The sequence below is a fragment of the Musca autumnalis genome, unplaced genomic scaffold (assembly GCF_047663935.1).
Source record: "Musca autumnalis isolate F117 unplaced genomic scaffold, ASM4766393v1 scaffold_3, whole genome shotgun sequence".
NCBI classification, from domain to species: domain Eukaryota; kingdom Metazoa; phylum Arthropoda; class Insecta; order Diptera; family Muscidae; genus Musca; species Musca autumnalis.
In genome coordinates, this window is record NW_027411866.1 from 18,614,050 (window position 1) to 18,636,456 (window position 22,407).

General features: G+C 38.2%; 1 protein-coding gene across 2 annotated transcripts in view; it reads left to right on the forward strand.

Moving 5' to 3' along the window:
* The first annotated feature begins 8,438 nt into the window (after positions 1 to 8,438).
* sbr (nuclear RNA export factor small bristles) overlaps positions 8,439 to 22,407 on the forward strand; it is a 99,516-nt gene continuing 85,547 nt past the window's right edge. Inside the window, exons 1-3 of one of the 2 annotated variants that reach the window (XM_073979233.1) lie at positions 8,439 to 8,736; positions 8,830 to 9,008; positions 9,086 to 9,196. In XM_073979233.1, coding sequence (XP_073835334.1) covers positions 8,646 to 8,736; positions 8,830 to 9,008; positions 9,086 to 9,196 — 381 coding nt within the window. In that variant the 5' untranslated portion in view covers positions 8,439 to 8,645. Of the gene's footprint in view, positions 8,737 to 8,829; positions 9,009 to 9,067; positions 9,197 to 22,407 lie in introns of both variants that reach the window. The other variant, XM_073979232.1, reaches the window with a different exon arrangement.

Here is a 22,407-nt window from a genome sequence, read left to right on the forward strand (position 1 = left end):
CTAAGCCGTCATCATCTGAATAAGTAGTAGTATTTCCGAAGTTTATGGCGATTCTGTTTTCTTTTTGAGGCTTCAACATCTACATAAAGACCTTAGCGATCCCTGACATATGGAAAACAAGGAAAATTATACCCCTCCCAAAACCTGGGACACCTGCCCATTTAGGATCATTCTACAACCCCATTAATCTCTTATCCCCCGTCATAAAATATTACTCCTTTCGCTGAACACCAACACGCCTTCCGCCCAGGGAAAAGTACCACAACAGCCCTCTGCGAGATCGCAAAAGGATTAAATAGCAAATGCCCACACAAACGCTTTATCCTCGTGGCTTTAGATCTGTCGCAGGCTTTTGACATGGTCTGCCATACAACACATCTAAATGACATTAGTGAAACCTCCCTTGTTGGCAAATTCTACGAATAGAAGGTAACAAACCGGCCTCCAATGTAGACCTCATTTCTTACGCCAATGACTGCAGCATTATTTCCTCAGATAGAGATATAAAAAAAAGTTTTAGGCAATACCTCATAAACCTATCAAATTTTTTCAAAAGTAGAAACTGAGAACTGTCGGCACCATGGTAACAACAACCACATATAAATTTGTTTTTGCAAGTAATACTAGTGTCACTGGTATTTGTAAACAGAACATAAAAAGTGTCAATAAATTATTTTAATTTCAAAAATAAATATTTTTCGTTTTGGTTACATAAATTTGAAAATCATGGATTCTTGTTCTATAAAAATTTGAAATGAAAAATACCAAAAGTCGAAACATGCATGTCACATAGTGGTGGGTGTGTGGGTTCGAATCGTTGTTCATTGATCATCAAGCTCGATTCCAATGAGAAATTCATTAAAAATTAATACTAAAAAAATGATCTTCGCCTAAAAAAAAGCAAAATTTTCAAATAAAAAATAAAATCAGCTGAGCCAGACTAGGGGTTTGGACCCACGTCCTTGAAAACACACAAGAAAAAAGTGTTGTCACGGCGTGTTAGCGTTCAGAGCCTAACTCATTACTTTCAAATGCAGCGCTAAGCGTTTGTCATGAAAGCACAACTAATTGGAAAATCCCCATTGTTGTTGTAAAAACAAAACAAAATGCATTTGAAAGAAGAAAATTTAGAGGACATCGAAGCCGCTCCACATCCGATATGTCTGAGGAGACTTTACCAAAGTCGAAACATGCATGTCACATAGTGGTGGGTGTGTGGGTTCGAATCGTCGTCGGCTTCCTTTTTCACTTGCATTGTTCATTGATCATCAAGCTCGATTCCAATGAGAAATTCATTAAAAATTAATACTGAAAAATATTTCCGTTGTTGGCGTTTTTTATTGTTGGACTGCAGAATTTTACATCTTTGTGTTTACTTTCAGCTTTAGTCCATATTTTGTTGTATTCAAGTATTTGAATAACAACAAAATGTTTTACAGTGGATATGAAATTGATTAGTTGCGGGCGGAGGGTCGGGAATACTATAGTTTCAGTTGTCACCAAACAACTTCATCAGTTCCCTTTTCCGCCGACTCTGTATCGATAAACAGGTCAATAAGCCCATCCAGCAAATTAAACAAAATGAGAAATTTGCTATATGGCCCTAAAACTGATTACCCTACAATTTGAGTCGAACTAAAGAATTTTATATCCACCACTGTTTTTATGTCGTCTTTGCATTGCAAAGAATACGAACATAGTGTGTTGCTTCAATAAGCGGGGGTAAAACAACGAGAAAGTTGTTGTTTTTGCATTACGCATTGATCAACAAGGCCGTGCTGATGCCTATTATTGTTGTTGGCGTTTTTTATTGTTGGACTGCAGAATTTTACATCTTTGTGTTTACTTTCAGCTTTAGTCCATATTTTGTTGTATTCAAGTATTTGAATAACAACAAAATGTTTTACAGTGGATATGAAATTGATTAGTTGCGGGCGGAGGGTCGGGAATACTATAGTTTCAGTTGTCACCAAACAACTTCATCAGTTCCCTTTTCCGCCGACTCTGTATCGATAAACAGGTCAATAAGCCCATCCAGCAAATTAAACAAAATGAGAAATTTGCTATATGGCCCTAAAACTGATTACCCTACAATTTGAGTCGAACTAAAGAATTTTATATCCACCACTGTTTTTATGTCGTTATGTTATGATGAAGTTGTTTGGTGACAACTGAAACTATAGTATTCCCGACCCTCCGCCCGCAACTAATCAATTTCATATCCACTGTAAAACATTTTGTTGTTATTCAAATACTTGAATACAACAAAATATGGACTAAAGCTGAAAGTAAACACAAAGATGTAAAATTCTGCAGTCCAACAATAAAAAACGCCAACAACAATAATAGGCATCAGCACGGCCTTGTTGATCAATGCGTAATGCAAAAACAACAACTTTCTCGTTGTTTTACCCCCGCTTATTGAAGCAACACACTATAGGTGTGTACGATAACCCAATAATTTGTACAAATTCGTACAAATTTTTGCTGAATGCTGTTCGATAACAAAATTATCCAGCAAAAGAGAGCGAGTTTGGAGAGATTTTTGGAGAGTTTTGTGACTGAGAACTTGCAAATTTTTGCTGGGAAAATTTGTCCCGCAAAAATTTGCAAGTCTGATCAGTTGACTTTTAATCACATGTTCAATGTAAACAAATCGAAATGTTAACATTTTCGACCAAGAAAATTTCACGATTGCACATTTTTTTTAGATTCTAAAGCGTTGTGGATAGGATTAAAGCATTAAATAAGTAAAGTGCAATTTTAAAATTTATGTTTTTGTTCCGTTTGGTTTAAAATATCAAAAGAAACAAAAACAAATTTCATACATTTTCGGAAACAGCTGACTTTCTTGCAAGTTTTTGCAAAATGCTGTTCGATAACTTTCTGCAATTTTTCTTGCTTGAGAGAGTAAAATTCACTGAGAGAGGTTGCTGGAACTGACTGAGTAATTATTGCTGGGAAAGTTATCGTACACACCTTATGTTCGTATTCTTTGCAATGCAAAGACGACATAAAAACAGTGGTGGATATAAAATTCTTTAGTTCGACTCAAATTGTAGGGTAATCAGTTTTAGGGCCATATAGCAAATTTCTCATTTTGTTTAATTTGCTGGATGGGCTTATTGACCTGTTTATCGATACAGAGTCGGCGGAAAAGGGAACTGATGAAGTTGTTTGGTGACAACTGAAACTATAGTATTCCCGACCCTCCGCCCGCAACTAATCAATTTCATATCCACTGTAAAACATTTTGTTGTTATTCAAATACTTGAATACAACAAAATATGGACTAAAGCTGAAAGTAAACACAAAGATGTAAAATTCTGCAGTCCAACAATAAAAAACGCCAACAACAATAATAGGCATCAGCACGGCCTTGTTGATCAATGCGTAATGCAAAAACAACAACTTTCTCGTTGTTTTACCCCCGCTTATTGAAGCAACACACTATGTTCGTATTCTTTGCAATGCAAAGACGACATAAAAACAGTGGTGGATATAAAATTCTTTAGTTCGACTCAAATTGTAGGGTAATCAGTTTTAGGGCCATATAGCAAATTTCTCATTTTGTTTAATTTGCTGGATGGGCTTATTGACCTGTTTATCGATACAGAGTCGGCGGAAAAGGGAACTGATGAAGTTGTTTGGTGACAACTGAAACTATAGTATTCCCGACCCTCCGCCCGCAACTAATCAATTTCATATCCACTGTAAAACATTTTGTTGTTATTCAAATACTTGAATACAACAAAATATGGACTAAAGCTGAAAGTAAACACAAAGATGAAAAATATTTCCTTTATATATTTTTTTTCATTTTACAGAATTTTCCTTTATAAAAGTTTTCATTTCACATTTTTATAGAAACAGAATTGAGCCCCAGGTTATAGGCCCAGCATTAGATTGCCTTAGCAAGGTCAGAATCGACTGGTCTTATTGGAACTTCAATGCTCATCATGAGTTGCGACATTCGGTCCTCGGCAATGACTAGAGGTGTATAGTGCTGGCTCATCAGATTGATAGCTCTACCAGAATTAGCGGAGAGTAACACAGTTCGCCAGATATAGCCATAGTCTCACAAGGCCTTACAAATGACGTCACCTTCAGATATCTGTCCAACACTTAACGGATAATGTCACAGTTCGCCAGATATTACCATAGTGTCACATAGTCTGACAAATTACGTCAACTGACAACCCGTCGTTTCTCTTGGCTCAGACCATCTTCCCATACATGTCTCCATCAGCAAATCCTCCGGTTTCATCACCTCTGAACGCCGCACTTTTATCAATCACATACAATTTTAGGTGTGTTCGTTTACTCAATAATTTGTACAAATTTGTACAAGTCCAGTAACTTCTTGTAAATGACTAAAGGCCTGCGTACATAAGCTGCCTTGCCTGCTTACCTTGCTTCCTTCTGATAAAAGAATAAAAAAGAAAAGGGCAACCCAGTTCGAAATTTCCTCGGCCTTCTTTATTCTTTTATTTTTGTTATGTCAAAAATGAAGCAGGAAAGCAAGGCAATCAGGCAGAGCAGCTTATGTACGCAGGCCTTAAGTTCTTTTGCATTGTACTGGAGAGTAAACGAACAACATCCAGTAACAATTTGTACAAATTTTGAGTAAACGAACACACATTTTGTTTTTGTTCATCTTCCTTTGTTTTCAACCCATTTCAATTATTAACTCGCTTATTTTTACAAAAATTTCAAAAATTTGTTAACCCGACTGTCTATGGAAAATTATGGACGGCTGGAAGACAGCCGACAAATGTATGTAGGTGTTAGTAAGGGGTACTTTACACGGTATGTTTTTTACATATGAGTTGTCACTTCTGCCATACAAAATGTATATGCAAAGTGACAACTCATATGTAAAAAACATATCGTGTAAAGTACCCATAAATCAGAGTTGTAATTGAAGACAAACTGTCTGGTGTAAACGCCTAGTTAGCCGAATACACATCCAAAGTTTCAGTGTAGTTGGGTGTCATTTCTGATAAAAGAATAAAGAAAAATTCGATCTACGTTACCCTTTGTCTTTTATTCTTTTATCAGAAATGACGTCAAACTTTACTGAATCGTTGGATGTGTTTTCGGCTTTAGGGTCCAGACAAAGAAACCATGTTGATCATTGGTCTGTTCCAGAACTGCAAGAATCTACTAATTTTTTCTATATTTTCGATAACATAACTAGGCGTTTACACCTGACAGTTTGTCTTCAAATACAACTCTGATTTACTAACACATACATACAGCAGTCCATCATTTTTTCACAGACAGTCGGGTTAACAAATTTTTGACATTTTTGTGAAAAAGAAGTAAGATGATAATTCAAATGTGCTAAAACCAAAAGAATATGTACAAAAACAAAATACATATGTGAACTGAAAACGAAAAAGAATTGATGATTTTCATTCATAATTTTACAACCGTTTTTGCAGATGTCTGGACGCCGACAACACACAGGCAAGTTTTGGGTTTTGACAATCAATACGTGAAATCAACTTTCCTGTCATGTGTAACCCTGCGTTTACAAATGACAGGACAGTTGACTTCATGTGTTGATTGTCAAAATCCCACAACTTGCCTGTGTGACGTAGGCATCCCGACAACTGCTAAAACAGTTGTAAAATTTTGAATGAAAATCTTCGATTTCTTTTTGTTTTCCGTTCACATATTTTGTTTTTGTTCATGTTCTTTTGTTTTCAACACATTTCAATTATTATCTCACTTATTTTTACAAAAATGTCAACAATTTGTCTTCCCTACTGTCTGTGAAAAAATGGTGGACAGCTGGGAGACAAACGACAAATGTATGTATGTGTTAGTAAATCAGAGTTGTATTTGAAGACAAACTGTTTGGTGTAAACACCTAGTAAACGCAGGGTAAAGGAAAAATTATTATCGTAGTAAAAAATTGTAGATTCTTGCAGGTTCTGGAACAGAGCACATATATAACGCAATAGGTCGGTCTGTGGTAAGCTATGCGGCGCCAGTGTAGTCCGCGAATATGCGTGCAAGGCGACGGAAAATTTTTCAAACCAACCAAGGCCTCGGCACAATCTTGTCGTTGCGTGTCGCGTCGCACAAAGTCGCGAGTTCATATTAACTGTGGCCAAAAATAGAAGGAGTTGTCGTAGGTGCATCAATTTTGGTACACGTACCTATTATTGACTTGCAATCTTCAGGACAAAAAATTGGGTTGGTCGGTCCACGTTTTGATATAGCCCCCCATAGAACCGTACCTCCCGATTTTCGGTATTTTTAATTTTTTAGACACAATGACCAACCGAAAGTATTTGTATTTTGTGGTTAACCTTCGGCAGAGGTATCAAACATTCCAACAGAGAATTGTGGGCTTAGGTCCACGTTTTGATATAGCCCCCATACAACGGTACCTCCCGCTTATCGGTATTTTGAAGATTTTAGCCTCATTATTACAGCGAAATTGCTGAAATTTGGTATTTAGTCTCCGTAGTGGGCATTATACCTTCACCTTGAAATTTGTCTGCATAGGTCCACGCCTTCATATAGCCCCCATAGGACGGTATCTCCCGATTTTCGGTATTTTGGAGGTTTTAGCCTGATTATCACACCGAAATGGATGAAAATTGGTATTAAGTCTCCGTTGGGTGACTTATAACCTTCCACCAGAAATATGTCGGTATAGGTCCTCGTCTTCCTATAGCCCCCATAGAACCGTGCCTCCTCATTTTCGGTATTTTGAGTGTTTTGGCCTCAATATCCACCCGATATGACTGAAATTTGGTGTTTAGTCTTCATATTGTTTGTGAGCATATTGAATATATCAAACTCTTGTCTTTATATATGAGAAATTTCCTTTAAAAAAAAATTTTGACCGATTAGTGGTTAAAAATGGTCAATTTTTTGTAAAAATTCGAATTTTGATATTCGCTGCTCACAATTTTTTTAAAAATTGGTTTTTTTAAAATTCTGTCGTTTGAAAGCGGGATTATTAGTTACCTAATAAGCCCACAAAAATATATGATGTTCGTTTCATTCGTTGGCTATAGCCAACACCGCAAAACGATTTGTTAAAAAAGGGGGTATCCTCTCAGTGAGGTGGTCGCTGAAAAAGAGAAATGACACATTCGTCTGCAAACCTCTGCAGCTGGGACCTTTATATATTTGAAGTACTCACTTATTACTACTCATAGAGCAAAAAATATCGATATACACTTTTATACAATATTTTTCCCACTCCACTCAATTTAAAATTTGCTTCAGAAAATTAATAAACTTAGTAATAAATGTTTGGGTAAATGTAAACACCATATGATTAATATTTACATGCAAACAAAAGTATAGCCAAGTTTATTACATCCCAGGAGAACTTAGGAAAAATTTTTGCAGCGACCGTTACTTTTAAATTTTAAATATTAACGCATAATATAATTTACTAATTTTAGAAAAAAAAACACAAAAATACGTATTAACTAAAATTGTCGGATTTAAATCCTCATATAGCAAAAACTACTTCACGTATCAGTACCAAAATTCAGATTCTTCTTAATTAATATGTTTTCTATCACTCCCTATTAATAAGTTTGTTCAACGAAGTATTTAGTTTTTACCATTTTTGGCCACGGTCGTGACACTGTGCGTCATGAATGATATTGCTGTAGTGATGAATTCGATCTAAGAACGCCTAATTTCTTGAAAATTTTAATGAAATTCACTTAAGTATGGACGAGGACTATGTTGTTGACTTGTATTTGTTGTAGTATTTACTTTTCCTTATTTGTCATGGGTTTACATTTACAAAATCCATTCGATATCAACTGTCAATTCCTTTGCGTATACGTCAAATGAAAACTCATTTGAAATCCATTGGATTTCATTTGACGTTTATGCTTGGTTTACATTTACGAAATCCACTCAATTTCAACTGTCAATTCCTTTCCGTATACTTCAAATGACGTTTAAGCAATGGAATTGACAGTTGAAATCGAGTGGATTTCGTAAATATAAACCCATGGTGGAACAAATAAGGAAAAGTAAATACTACAACAATAACAAGTCAACAACATAGTCATCGTCCATACTTAAGTGAATTTCATTAAAAAATTCAAGAAATTAGGCGTTCTTAGATCGCAATATCATGATTTTACTCTACTAATAATAAGCGCTAGTGTAAATTTAATCTAAATTATCATAAAAACACACATTTCTGATCTCTATTCCTTTTATTTTCAAATAATCCCCTAAATAATCGAACAAATCTTTTATTTAATTTTCGTCATTTATACCCATTCATATTTTGAGGTCTCCTTGTTAAAAAGTCTTTATGTGGTTTCACATGGCATAATATTTCTTTTTATATAACCCACATAAAATTATGCTGGGTTATGTTCATGAAATACAACACTGTGTTATGATTGCACCTCAAATACAACCCTTAAACCAACTTTGACAGCTTCGCTTACATATACAACAACAACACATACAATCACACGCGCTTTACAGAGAAAAGATAGACGACGGAATAGAAGAAGATTTTTTGCATTGTTTTAAAACAAATTCTCGTGCGTGGAAAAACACAAAAAGAAGGAATAGAAATAAAAAAAATTAAAATTAATTCTCCCAAAATAGTTATTACAAATTAATTGACAAACAGCATGCCTAAACCCAGAGGTGGACAGCGTCCCAACTATAACAGTGGACAAAGTGGTGGTTCACGATTTGCAGCATTGAATGACTATCAAAATGGTGGGATATTGTTTTGACATTGCGAAATACCTACAAATACCTGTTAATGTTGTAAATTACTTAATTATTCGATTTTCTTGTTTTTTTTTTTAGATCACGATGATCGCAGTAATGATGGCCGCAAAAAAGAACGCAACACCACCAGAAGAGTTAGCTTTAAACCCTCCGCCTTGCAGAGTAAAGGTGGCATAAAAGGTCGCATTAATGAGCTGGCCTTGCGTTCCCGTTTGGAAGACGACGAAGATATGGATGGTTTGGTCAATAACTTAAATGTATGGAAATGTTTTTTAATTGACTTTACAGCTATGCAAGGATTGAGGTAAACATTTAGTCTCTTTCTGTATTACAGTATGAAGATCGTTCACAAGGTCCCCGCCGCAAAGGTTCACCAATACCAAAAGGAAAATTTGGCAAAGGACGTAAATTGGGAATTAGTCAATTTGGATGGTATCAGGTTACGGTAAGTCGAAAGAGATTTTTCTTTATTTAGTGGAACTGAGTTATAAGTTAAGAATGGGCAATCTGAAATTTGTAAATATCAAATGAAGGCAGAAGCAGCGATCATAATGGAAGTAAGAAAATTTGGCGAAACAGTTAACAAATGAGTGATAAGTGAAACATAAAAGCAAAGAAATGTTTCCCTTAGCTATGGAAAACAGTTAAAATAAAACATCATACATACACAAAAAAGAGCAAGAAACAGTCCCCGCAAACATTTGTTCTAAAAACGTTTATATATGTTACTCTTTTGTCACAAGTTTTCCAGACTACTGGGAAAACCCAATACACAAATTTCAATATTTGGCCAGAGGGGCTTCTTGTGCTGATGACAACTAAAGGCCAGTCCACAAATATTTGTTTTATATGTAGCCCTTAAATTGGTGGAAACCGTGATTAACATTTTCGAAATAGACTACTACCCTCATGCAGATTTCTGTGTGATTTAATGCATTGAGAGATTAAAATATTTTTTGCAAAAACAAGATATGTCACCACGCCAAATTAATTTGTATTTTCGAAATTTTGAAAATATCTTTAAAAGTTAGATTTCTCCGCGGCAAAAATCAAGTCCTACCTGTAGTAAAAGTAACAAAATGATCCAATTGAAGATACCCTAACCTATAGGTAAGCCCAAATAATTTGCAAACAATTGTTCAGTTTTTGAAATTTTAATATGGATAGATCTCATTTTAGAAATAAGAAGTGACCAAAACTAAGTTTAAAAAATAAAAGAAGAGGATTCTATTTGCATAGTCGGAGTTCGTTCTTGCCATAGGAGAAAGTTTTAAATTGGACTTTATTCTGTTAGAGTTCCCACCATTCAGGAATATAACGCGTTGAGTTCCTGTTGTAACAACACATGTTTGAGTTAAGTTAGCCTTCCTGGGTATGGGGTCAATCCGGTACATTGAAGCTACTGCCACGGTTTTGATAAGTTCATATATTGTTAGCTTCTTCCTATGAAAACCAATATTAGTCACAAACAGCGTGGGACCTCTAATTATTATAATAGAATGCATTACTTCTGTCTTGTATGTTCTTCTGAGACAGGAATTGATTGAAGATTCCTGCTGATATAACAAAAACAATAAGCAAATTTGTTTCCATGTGTTCATACTTGATTCTGTTAGAATTCCCACCATTTAGGAATATAACGCGTTGAGTTCCTGTTGTATCAACACATGTTTGAGTTGAGTTAGCCTTTCTGGGTTTCGGGTCAATCCGGTGTATTGAAGCTACTTTCACGGTATTGATAAGTTCATGTATTGTTATCTGCTTCTTATGAAGACCAATATTAGTCACAAACAGCGTGAGACCTCTAATTATCTTAAAAGAATGCATTATTTCTGTCTTGTATGTTCTTCTGGGACAGGTACTGATTCAAGATTACTGCTGATATAACAAAAACAATAAGCAAATTTGTTTCCATGTGTGCATACTCTTTCAGCAAAAAATGGCTACAAAGTAAACAGCTTGTCATCTACGAAGGGACAGAGTAGTTTAAAGTTTTGTCGTTTCGCGTAACTTGTTATGACCTATTGAGGCTTTGTTACAATGAAATGTAAAAAAAACATATGCTAAAGATGCTATAAGTAATACCTTAAACACAACAGTCCATATGTTCAACCATCGACAAGACCTTGATGAAAATTTCAGTTGTTGTTTTAAGGAACAATTTTCATAACCTGGGGTACATATATACACTATGACACGATCATAAATTTGACTCATCGAAATCGTAGTTTTGCATCCCAAGTACTTTTGGATGAAACCCGTTTGAGACAATCAAATCTATTTAGCCTTGTCTGTCTGTCTGTCGATGCGCACTATAACTCTCGAACGGATCATCCGATCTGGTTCAAACATAGCAGCTCGTAATATTTTGTCCAAATTTAGACTAAGTTCGAAACTGTTCAAGCTAAACTTTTTTACTAATATGGTGCACAAGATGAACTCTCGAATGGAGTACATAGTCGATTTGCTTTAAACATAAATCAGGTCCGAATATGGACTATATCGGTCAACACTTTGGTAACCTTCCACACAAAATTTCAGAATGTTTTTGCAAACGTGCAAAATAAGGAGATGCTTCGGATAGGTTTGACATTTTTTCAGTAGGCATTTTTCGCGGTCCCTATTACGACGGTATTTTTTTTTTTTTTTTTTTTGTCGGGGGCCATTCCATGCTTTCTGGGAGGCATAAATCGGGTTCTCGAATATGGACTATGTAGGTACTTTCCAAACAACACTTCGCCAAAGTGAAGTTTAAGGACATGTTTCAGATCGGTTTGAAACCATTTGCAACAAGATGTCCTAGCGGGCCCTATTACAATGCTTTCTAAGGTAATGGTCCAAAAGATTCAAAAAACCTGCCAACACCAATTTAAATAGTATACTAATTTAGTAGTCGATTGGCCGAAAGTTTCCACATTAAAAAAGGTCTTCAATCGTACATCAAGTTACAAGAAGGTCCATATTGGACAGCACCTTCCGGTACCTCTCTCATAAAATTTTCGCTTAAATGCTATTTAACGGCTGTTCGAAGATTGTTTTGAAATGTTTACCGAAGCTACTGCTTGTGGTCTTGTTAACAGCGATATAATATTCTTCGTGGCCCAATCCAGGTTTCCTGACACACTTTCCCAAAAACTTTAAAAATGTCTACGCTGACCGAGTAAAATAACTAACACGATATCTATCGAAAAAAAGTAATTGACATTGGTCCAAACTTTGCACATCGTAATATTTCTCTCAAACTTTTATTAAGTTTGAAGATGGAATATATCGGACAACTGCTTACGGTACCTCCCTCACAGAATTTCAAATGTTCACTTTGAGGGTTGTTCGAGAATTATTTTGAAATTGGCAGCGATGATAGTACTTGTGATTCTGATTACAACGTTGTCGTATATTCTTGTCCAATGGAAATTGAGGCGAATGCACCATCCAGAAGGTAGTTGGAACAAGCCGCGCTAGCTATAGGTAGGTTTATGTACTTTGAGAAAAGCTTTTACACCTTGTTTATCATTATCTGTGTGATTACTATTTCATCATGACTAGACAGCGGAATCCTATGCAAATGCATATATGGTTAGGACGGTCGTAGAGAAAATTTGATTAGACAGAAACTCGTTTTATTACAAAATAAAACGAATTAGGCCCAGAAATTTTTGCATATTTTGCATATCGTGCATATTTTGACATATTTGTACATATCTGCATAAAATTAGCATATGCAAAACCATATGCAAAAATATATTCAAGGATTTATGGTCTAAATATCCCACCGAAATGGCTGAAATTTCGTATTAAGTCTTCGTTAGGGGTATGCAACTTTACAGCTGAAACCTGTCCGCATAGGTCCACGTCTTCATATAGCCCCCATAGAACGGTACCTACGGATTTGTGGTATTTTGAAGGTTGTGCCCTCAATATCCCTCCGAAATGGCTGAAATTTGGTATTAAGTCTTCGTTGGGGGTATAAAACTTTCCACCTGAAATTTGTCAGTATATGTCTACGTCTTCATATAGCCCCCATAGAACGGTACCTCCCGATTTTCGGTATTTTGAAAGTTGTAGCCTCAAAATCCCACCGAAATGACTGAAATTTGATATTTAGTCTTCGTTGAGGGTAACTTTCCACCTGAAATTTGTCGGTATAGGTCCACGTCTTCATATAGCCCCCATAGAACGGTACCTCCGGATTGCTGGTATTTTGAAGGTTGTGCCCTCAATATCCCTCCGAAATAGCTGAAATTTGGTATTAAGTCTTCGTTGGGGGTATAAAACTTTCCACCTGAAATTTGTCAGTGTAGGTCCACGTCTTCATATAGCCCCCATAGAACGGTACCTCCCGATTTTCGGTATTTTGAAAGTTGTAGCCTCAAAATCCAACCGAAATGACTGAAATTTGATATTTAGTCTTCGTTGAGGGTATAAAACTTTCCACCTGAAATTTGTCGGTATAGGCCCACGTCTTCATATAGCCCCCATAGAACGGTACCTCCCTATTTTCGGTATTTTGAAGGTTGTGGCTTCACTATGCCACGGAAATTACTGAAATTTGGCATTTTGTCCTCGTTGGGGGTATAAAACTTTCCACCTGAAATTTCTCGGTATAGGTCCACGTCTTCATATAGACCCCATATAAGGGTACCTCCCGATTTCCGGTATTTTGAAGGTTGTGGCCTCAATATCCCACCGAAATGGCTGAAAGTTGGTATTAAGTCTTCTTTGTGGGTAAAAAACTTTCAACCTAAAATTTTTTGGTTTAGGTTCAGGCCTCATATAGCCCCAACAGAACGGTACCTCCCGATTTTCGGTATTTTGAAGGTTGTGACTGTGGTTATACATTTCTCTATTTTATTGAATTGTTCACACAAACATTTTTGTACCTATTATTGAAATATTTGTTGCATACGAAAATATGTAAAATGCATAAATTTTGCATATTTTGCATATGCAAAAATTTATGCATTTTGCATAATTTTGCATATGTCATATGTTTCGATTGCAATGGAATCAGAAGCCAAAAATATGCCCAGTCCCAAAATTTGACATAAATCGGACCAAAACTAGGGGTTGCATAAAAATCCGCTGTCTAATCATGACTGATGGGCTTGCTGATCAAGGGTTAGCCTCTCTTTTGTACCGTCGAATATCTCCTTCCTATCCGCCATGTAGTGATTAAGATGACCCCCACGGTAACAGCCAAGGTGGTACCTGACAAATAATACTATGTTTGTCATACGGGAAGAATCTTCTTCTTCTGAAGCAGAACAGTACAACAATGATCAACTGAAGAGATGAGGCCCCCTTTCGGAGTTCTCAGGGTAGCGTTCTGTCATGTCTGAAAACTCTTCTATTGCGTTGTACTTGTATTCGTGGATGGGAAACTGGATAGCTATCTCTGATGATGGGGAGGAGTAAAATCTCAAGGGTTTTTGTAACATCCTTGTCTCAAATCAGCAATGAAATGAAATCAGACCCCCCCGTCCAACTTCCAGACTTCGAGAAAAATTCCCAGCAAAAATTTGGTAGGCACATATCATTACTTCCTGCAACAACGATCCACTGAAGAGATGAGGCAACCTTTCGGAGTTCTCAGGGTAGCGTTCTGTCATGTCTGAAAACTTTTCCATCGCGTTGTACTTGTATTCGTGGATGGGAAACTGGATAGTTATCTCTGATGATGGGGAGGAGTAAAATCTCAAGGGATTTTGTAACATCCTTGTCTCAAATCAGTAATGAAATTAAATCAGACCCCCTGTCCAACTTCCAGACTTCGAGAAAAATTCCCAGCAAAAATTTGGTAAGCACATATCATTACTTCCTGCATTACCGAGTAATGAGAGTTCCTTTCTCTCCGCATTACCAGGTAGTACATATATAATGGCTTACACATAACTGCTTATTTTACACACAAGATTCATTGTTACGGTGGCAAAGATCTTGTGTGTCCGACTACAAAACATAGGGTTGTGTGTTCAAAGCTCACCGTCGCACATTGGTCGCACATGTGAATTCTTTGGCCAAAAGTCAATTTTTTGACATTCTTCTTTTGAGTTTTTTTCTTCGCAATATTGAAGTAAACACTCCAAAACAACAAAAACAATAATTATTTATTCCAAATTTGCATTTACCGTTAGACGTGAAGGAGTCAAAGTAGAGATTTGTTATTAATGGAGTTGAGTGCGCAGTATTTTGTGATAATTTGTGGGTTAAAAAATCGCAATAAGTAAAAGTGTAAAGGTAAAACTCAAATATGGAGAAAAAAGAAGAAGAATGTAAATAGAATCATTTTCAAAAAAGAACAGAAGAAAAATTCGGTCTAAGAACAAAGCTATCAACATATTTCTGGAACACTCTTAAATTCTTACATTTTGTTTTAATGGTAAAATTGTTATGGACCGAAATAATTTTGATCGCTAGTGGTCGATGTTAGAAAAAAAAAATCAAAAATACTTTGATGTGTATACTTTAATAAAATCATCATTTCAAGGTGCGATTCGTTGCGATAAATGATGCACAATTTTTTCAGGCTACATCAAATTCCGAAATATTTCATATTCGGCTGGTACAAAATTAATTCTAAGAAACACAATTTTGAACCGATTTTCCTGAAAACTTGGTATTTTTATTTTGAGATTCCAGAGAATATTTTAACCAAAAATTGTCGACATAGGTCCACGTTGGGGTATAGCCCCCATATAAGGGTACCCCCAATTTAAGGTAATTTGACAATTTTAGCCATATTTTTAAGCCGATTTAACTGTAGTTTTGCATTTTGATTTCTTAAAAGATATGAACCATTCGCACCAAAATTTATAAACATAGGTCAAAGTTTTAGTTTAGACCAAATACAAACTGAGAATCACTACAACAAGAGACTAACGCTGGAGATGCTCCACATAAACAGTCTCCCAACAACAACAAGAATAAACAGCAAAACAGATACGGACAACACAGCCTATTGCTACAGGCAGCTAACACGGGGGAAGAGATCGTGCAAAAAATAAATACTAATCAGTGCAATAATAAACAATGACGGAGTAGTAACACTACAGTAGTTTTTTAAGTTTATTATTTTTTAGTATTTACACGTAAGCGATCTTTTTTCTTTAATTATTTACCTGCTAGTATTAGGAATTACTGTGATATTTTTAATAAGTCGTCCTTTATTTATTTATTTTATATTTATTGTAGAACATTTCCCTGAAGATGAAATTCATAGAATTTCGAAATATCGGAAAATGAAATAAATATAACGAAAAAGACCTCAAGCTCGAAAAACACTTGTTTTATGGGATCACCCTGTTTAATATATTTTAACGGTTTTTTGGAAATTCAGGGTGAAAATAATTCTGAATTAATATTTTGTGACAGTAATTATAAATAAAACTAAATATTAATAAAAAGGAGCATACAAATAGTTTTGGCCAGAAAAATTGGATTTCGGACCAGTGTGCGTCGGTACGGGAATTTTTATAAGCAAAAATAAGAAGAAATGGTGGTGTACATGCATGTGTTTAAACAACCCTTAGTGTGCGTTTGCGTGGTATAGTGCTTAGTGTGTTTGGCTATAAATCAGAAGTTCGTGTGTTCAAAAACAGCAGAGAGCAAAATGGAAGAAAAACAGGAAAAATGTGGAGTGTTGAATTTGAACGTAAATTCACCACAATCCCAATCTTACCTCTCGTCAAGAAGAGGTCTGATCAACCTGACAAGTTCCATTGTCAGTCCCTGACTCTGGTGCCATTAGGTTAGTTCAACGAAGCTCATCACACTCATTTTCTCTGGGAAATTCGGTCTAACTTTAGGTATTCGATGTTTCTAAAAATCCGTTCTGTTTCCCAAACATCAGTTTTCTTATGTGGTTATTCGTAAACTGTCCGAAATTAGCTTTCTTATGGTTGATGATAGTACGGCGTTCAGATTTGATGAAGTCGGTCAATAACAGAGAGATGATCTTATCCAAAACAGGCATACTACCCGAGAAATGAAACCGAAATTTCTGAAACTCTCGAATGGAAGTCATAATCCCATTTAGAAAGATACGTCGTACTAAAGAAACTGCAGTTGACTTTATTTCTGAAAATATCTACATAAAACTGATTCTACCTGGAATTTTCTTTTTTTTTTCAAATTTAATTTTTGTTTATCTAGCGTCTAACAACCCTAACTTATTGTTCCATACATTTGTTGCATTTTATTACTTAGGTTTTTTGTTTGCATCATCATCGTCATCGTCGTCATTTATATGTTCTAAGTTTTACAATTGTATCAAATCTTTGTAAACACAATATACGTCTTTTTGTATACAACCACCTCGCCAGTGCACCTTCGCCATTGCAAACAAATAGCAATTTTATGGCATCTCTAAACAAATGCAAATATAATTAAAAATGCAACAAAACATTAAAACAGATTATTAACGTCAAGAGATAACCGAATGACGAAGTTATTTTCAATAATGGAATTTATAGAGGAGAAGGTGGCTAATGAGAATCGGACCAAAAAGTAAAAAGCACATATCAGTCGGCTTTGCCAATAGAGATATGAGAGATACTGACGCAGTTGCGAAGGCAATAAGAGCCTCTCTTATCAAAAATTAACAGCTGCCTAGACAAATGAGAGTAGTTTTGGCGCAAAGTCTTTTATGTCCTCATTGAATTTCTTATGGGTGTGTCTAGGTTGTGGATCTTCTACCACAATGGCGATGATTAGGGTAACTCGGCTGATAACATGCCAGCAGGAACGCTCTAGTCAGAAACACGGCAGCGGGTTCTTTCATACCGGATTGACCCGAAATCAAAACTGTTTCGGCCAGTGGCTGCCAACCCAGCATCATATGCTGGTACAACAACAACATATATAATGCCTGACAGACAGAATCCTGGTCTCCGCATGAAGATGATCAGCATTCAATCATCTGGACGCAGCTTGTAGTTGTTGTTGTTGTAACAGAGTTTTTTTTATTATGTTTATATGTTCGGTCCTCTGTTCATGCTGATGATCGGCAACTTGATAGCTATTTCTGATACTGGGGAGGAGTAAGGCCTCAAGTGTCTTTGCTACGGGCGACAAAAGCGCTGGCATCCTTGCCGGGCTTCCGTAGTGGGACCACCCTTCCCATTTTCCAGACTTCGGGAACAATGAGGGTGGATAGCGAGAAGTTGAGAATTTTTGTGAGATACTCCACTCCCGGCTCATCCAGCTGCTTCAGCATTACCATGGAGATTCCATTAGGGCCCAACGCTTTGGATGATTTAGCGTTCCTGATGGCATTAGCAACATCATCCATTGTCAACTGTGGTGGTTCCTCCTCGGCAGGAAGAGATCTGATGCGACGTAATACTCTTCTCTTCGCCCTGTCACTCTCGGGGTGCTCGACAAACTGTCGATTGAAATAACTTGCGCACCTTTTCGGGTCAGTCAACGTAACGTCGCCAAACGTGACTGAGGTCCTATCTTCCCTTCTTCCATGGTTCGAGAGTGACTTAACCGTTGCCCACAATTCACCTATACCGGCTCCAATGTTGCAACTTTTCAGATGGTTTAACCACTTGTTCTGCTAATGCTCGCCGACCAGCCTGTTAAGTTCCAGTGTCAGCTCTCTGACTCTGGGGTCATTGGGGTTGGTTCGGCGAAGCTCATCATGCTCATTTGCTAATCCCGTCGCCTCTGCTGGGAAGTTTGGTCTTACTTCGGGTATTCGACCAGCAGTGATATGGCGAGCGGCTGCAGCAGTGATGTCTCGGAACGTCCTTTCCGCTACCCTCACATCAGCAGAATTGGGCAGTTCTCTGAAGCGGTGATTGGTGAACTCTCTGAAACCCGGCCAATCAGCTTTCTTATGATTGACGACTGTGCGGCGTTCAGAGGTAATGAAATCCGGTGGTCTGCTAATGGAGACTATTATGGGGAGATGGTCTGATCCAAGGGAAATGACGGGTTGCCAGGTAACGTCATTTGTCAGACCTGGTGACACGGTGCAAAATGTAGAGCTGTCAATCTGCTCAGCCAGCGCTGTACCTCTCAGGTCGTTTCCGAGGGCCGAATGCCACATCTCATGATGCGCATTAAAGTAACTCAGGACCAGACGATTATGACCTTCCAAAAGCGGGCTAATGTTAGGCATGTAATCTGAGATACAGCTATTTCTCGGCGGGATGTATACGTTCAGCAATATCGGCAGTTCCACACCTGACTGCTACCCCCTCACATTCCATGTACAGGTCATTAGAGACAGGCTGAAGCGAGATAGGTCTGTATTGGAGAGACTGGTGCAATAAGAAAGCTAATCCCCACCTCCACTTCTGGTGCGATCTTTCCTTAGCACATTGTAACCATCACAATGCTCTAAGCTGTGGTTGTCGTCCAACTTGGTTTCTTGCACCGCAGCGACCTTGATATTCCTCCGACTCATGATATCTACTATTTCCTCGATCTAACATCGGAGTCCATTGCAATTAAATTGTAAAAAGAATGCATTTTCCGGGATTTGGACAACAACAGCTGGCGTTAAAGGCTGCGTGTGCGGTTGTTGTCGTAGAGACTGCGGGGGAGTCTTATAATCAGACGACGAGGGAGTTTCGTATACCGATGACGACTCACTGGAGACTGTATCCACACAGCATGCAGCAACATAGTCCCTGTCGTAGTCCCTCACGTGGAAAAGTCCAGAGCAACCCCTTAGATGCACCCACTCCTGACATCTATTGCATCTCACCGAAGGCTGGATGTGGGTGAAGATGCGGATGTGACAAACCGAGCACAAATTTATTGGTCCTGGGTTTTCTCCGTCCCGGCAAGGACCAAAAGAATTCTGAGCAGGCTTTCCGGGATATGCAGCTCCCAACAAAGAACATTGGTTTTGTGTTGTTCCGGGTCAATTCGGTACGAAAGAACCCGCTGCCGTGGGATTGTTGAATCTTGTGGAGGAGATATCCTAAGGAGATGACCGATATGGGCCATTTTAGAAGTTAAACTAAGTTTGGACAAAATATGACGAAGGCCAAATTTTGGACCAGTAGGTCGATCAGTTCGAGAGTTATTGTGCTCTCCAGCTACTACATACCGTGACATAGGGGTTTTTTACAACTTACGGGCTGTTTTCCCAAGAAGTATGGACTTCCCACTGAAAAAACTTTTACCGTCGTTATTGCGACAGCGATTGCAAGTTGCTCCAACAAAAATCAAAGTTAGTCAAGAGCTGATCTTAAAGTGAACTTATACGAAATTTTTTGTGGGAGTGGGGAAATATTTTCCATATTCGAACCTGATCTATATCTGGTAGATATATTAGGATGCGTAAAGTATGGACCAAATCGGTCTCTGCCTTCAAGAGTTATCGTGCGAACATTTTTGAACTTTTTTGGGAGAGGTACCGGAAGGAGTGGACCGATAAGTTTGGACAAAATATTGTGAAGGCCAAATTTTCGATCGAATCGGAAGATCCATTCAAGAGTTATCTTGCGCTCCAGCCACTAGGGGTTTTTTAAATCTTTTAGGCTATTTTCTCAGGAAGTATGGTTTTGCCCCTGATGAAACTTGTACCGCCGTATGGGGGGCCGTGAATACAAGTTGTTACAACAAAAATCAAAACTATTCGAGAGCAGGTCCTAAACTGAACATTTCCGAAATTTTGTGTGGGATGTACCCAGAGGCGTGGACCGATTGAGTCCATATTGGAACCTTATCTAAGTTTGGCAGAAATTTCACGATGTCCAAAGTATGGATCGGTTACTACATTTAAAAGTTTGGGAACATTTTCAAACTTTTGTGGGGGAGGTGTACCGATATAACCCATCTTCGAACTTCAACTAAGTTTGGACAAAATATTTCGAAAGCCAAATTTTGGACCAAATCGGTTCATCCGTTCGAGAGTTATAGTGCGCACCAGCCAGCCAGACAGACGGACGAGCTTGAAACGTTGGATAGTCAACTATATGTATGTGTGGACGCCAGTCGTACGTGGAATTCAGGAATAAGAAGTCCAAACCCCGTAGAGTGAAACAGGGAGTTCCCCAAGGTGGGGTGATATCTCCGGAACTGTTTAACCTCTACCTCTCCTGTATTCCACCCCCTCCAGACGGCATTGAGATCGTGACGTATGCGGATGATTGCACGATCCTGGCGTCGGGTACCTATCCTGATGACATCTGTGAGAGACTGAACAACTATTTAACCGATCTTACCACCTTTTTACATTCGAGGGATATGCAGATTTCCCCCACAAAATCTACAGCCACTCTGTTCACCACATGGACAGCGCAGTTTGGACGTGAGTAGAATGTCGTGGTCGACGGTAGCAGAATTCCGACCACAAACTGCCCTAAAATTTTAGGGGTCACATTCGACACTACATTCACGTCGTGCGCACACGCCACAGCTATCTGCGACAAGTTGAAAAGTAGGAACTAGGTCCTCAAGTCCCTGGACGGCAGCACTTGGGGTGCAGATAAAGAAACCTTGTTGGCCACGTATAACGCGATAGGTCGGTCTGTGGTAAGCTATGCGGCTCGAGTCTAGTCCCCGAGATTGTGTGATTCGAACTGGAAAAAGATTCAAACTTGCCAGAATGCCGCTCTGAGAACAGCGACAGGGTGCCTCCTCAAATCTTCAGTGGACCATCTACATGAGGAGGTAAAAATTCTTCCTGTAAAGCAACACAATGAGATGCTTTCGTTGCAGTACCTGCTTGGATGTTATCGTGTGAGCCATCCCAATCACCATCTTGTGGGTAGGCCCGGCCCATTCAGGGAGATCAGGAAGGATATCCATGCTCTAGAGGGAGAGGTCCAACGATACAGGAGAGAACCCCTAGATCAACAAGCATATCAAGCAGAATTGAATAGCATTCACACGGACGCAGTTGCCAAGGCCTTAAGCAATTATAGTGTGAATAAAGTACTCGGAGTACATCCTCCATCTATCGCAGCTGAGGAGCGTCAGCTGCCACGACAGACTAGAGTAGTTTTGGCTCAACTACGCTCGGGATATTGCAGTCGCCTAAATTCTTATTGGGCGGAAATCGATCGCGCCGTGCAAGACATCTGCCCAGTATGTGGCATGGGCCCGCACGACACAAAACACCTTTTCAACTGCCCAGCCAAACCTACCCATCTAACTCCAGTGGATCTGTGGCTACATCCCATCGAAGCAGCCACTTTTCTGGAACTGGATATAGACCCAGAGCCAGATTGAACAGAGGAACGAACAAATAAACATAACAAAAACACTGTTACAACAACAACAACGGACGGACTTGTCTGAAACACATTTCGTCCAAACATACTTGGGGTCTAAAACCATTATTTCAATGAGGCAAATTTTGCCCGTATAAAAGTGTATACACCCTCGTTAGTATAAATATAAAGAAAATATTTTTCATTTCAAATTTTCATAGAACAAGAATCCAGCCTCAGAACGATACTATCCCAAATTCGATCCGGTATCTCTTGGTACCTCAACACTTATCTCTCTTTTCTGAATCCTGAGGTAACAGGCACATGCCCAAAATGTGGCAAATCACTGCACATTACACGACACCTGTTCGCAAGCCCTGCAAATCCGACGGACCTAACACCGGAGTCACTATGGACACATCCAGCCATAGCGGCCCGCTTTCTGTGGCTTGATGTGGATGCTTAGATGCCTACTTATTAA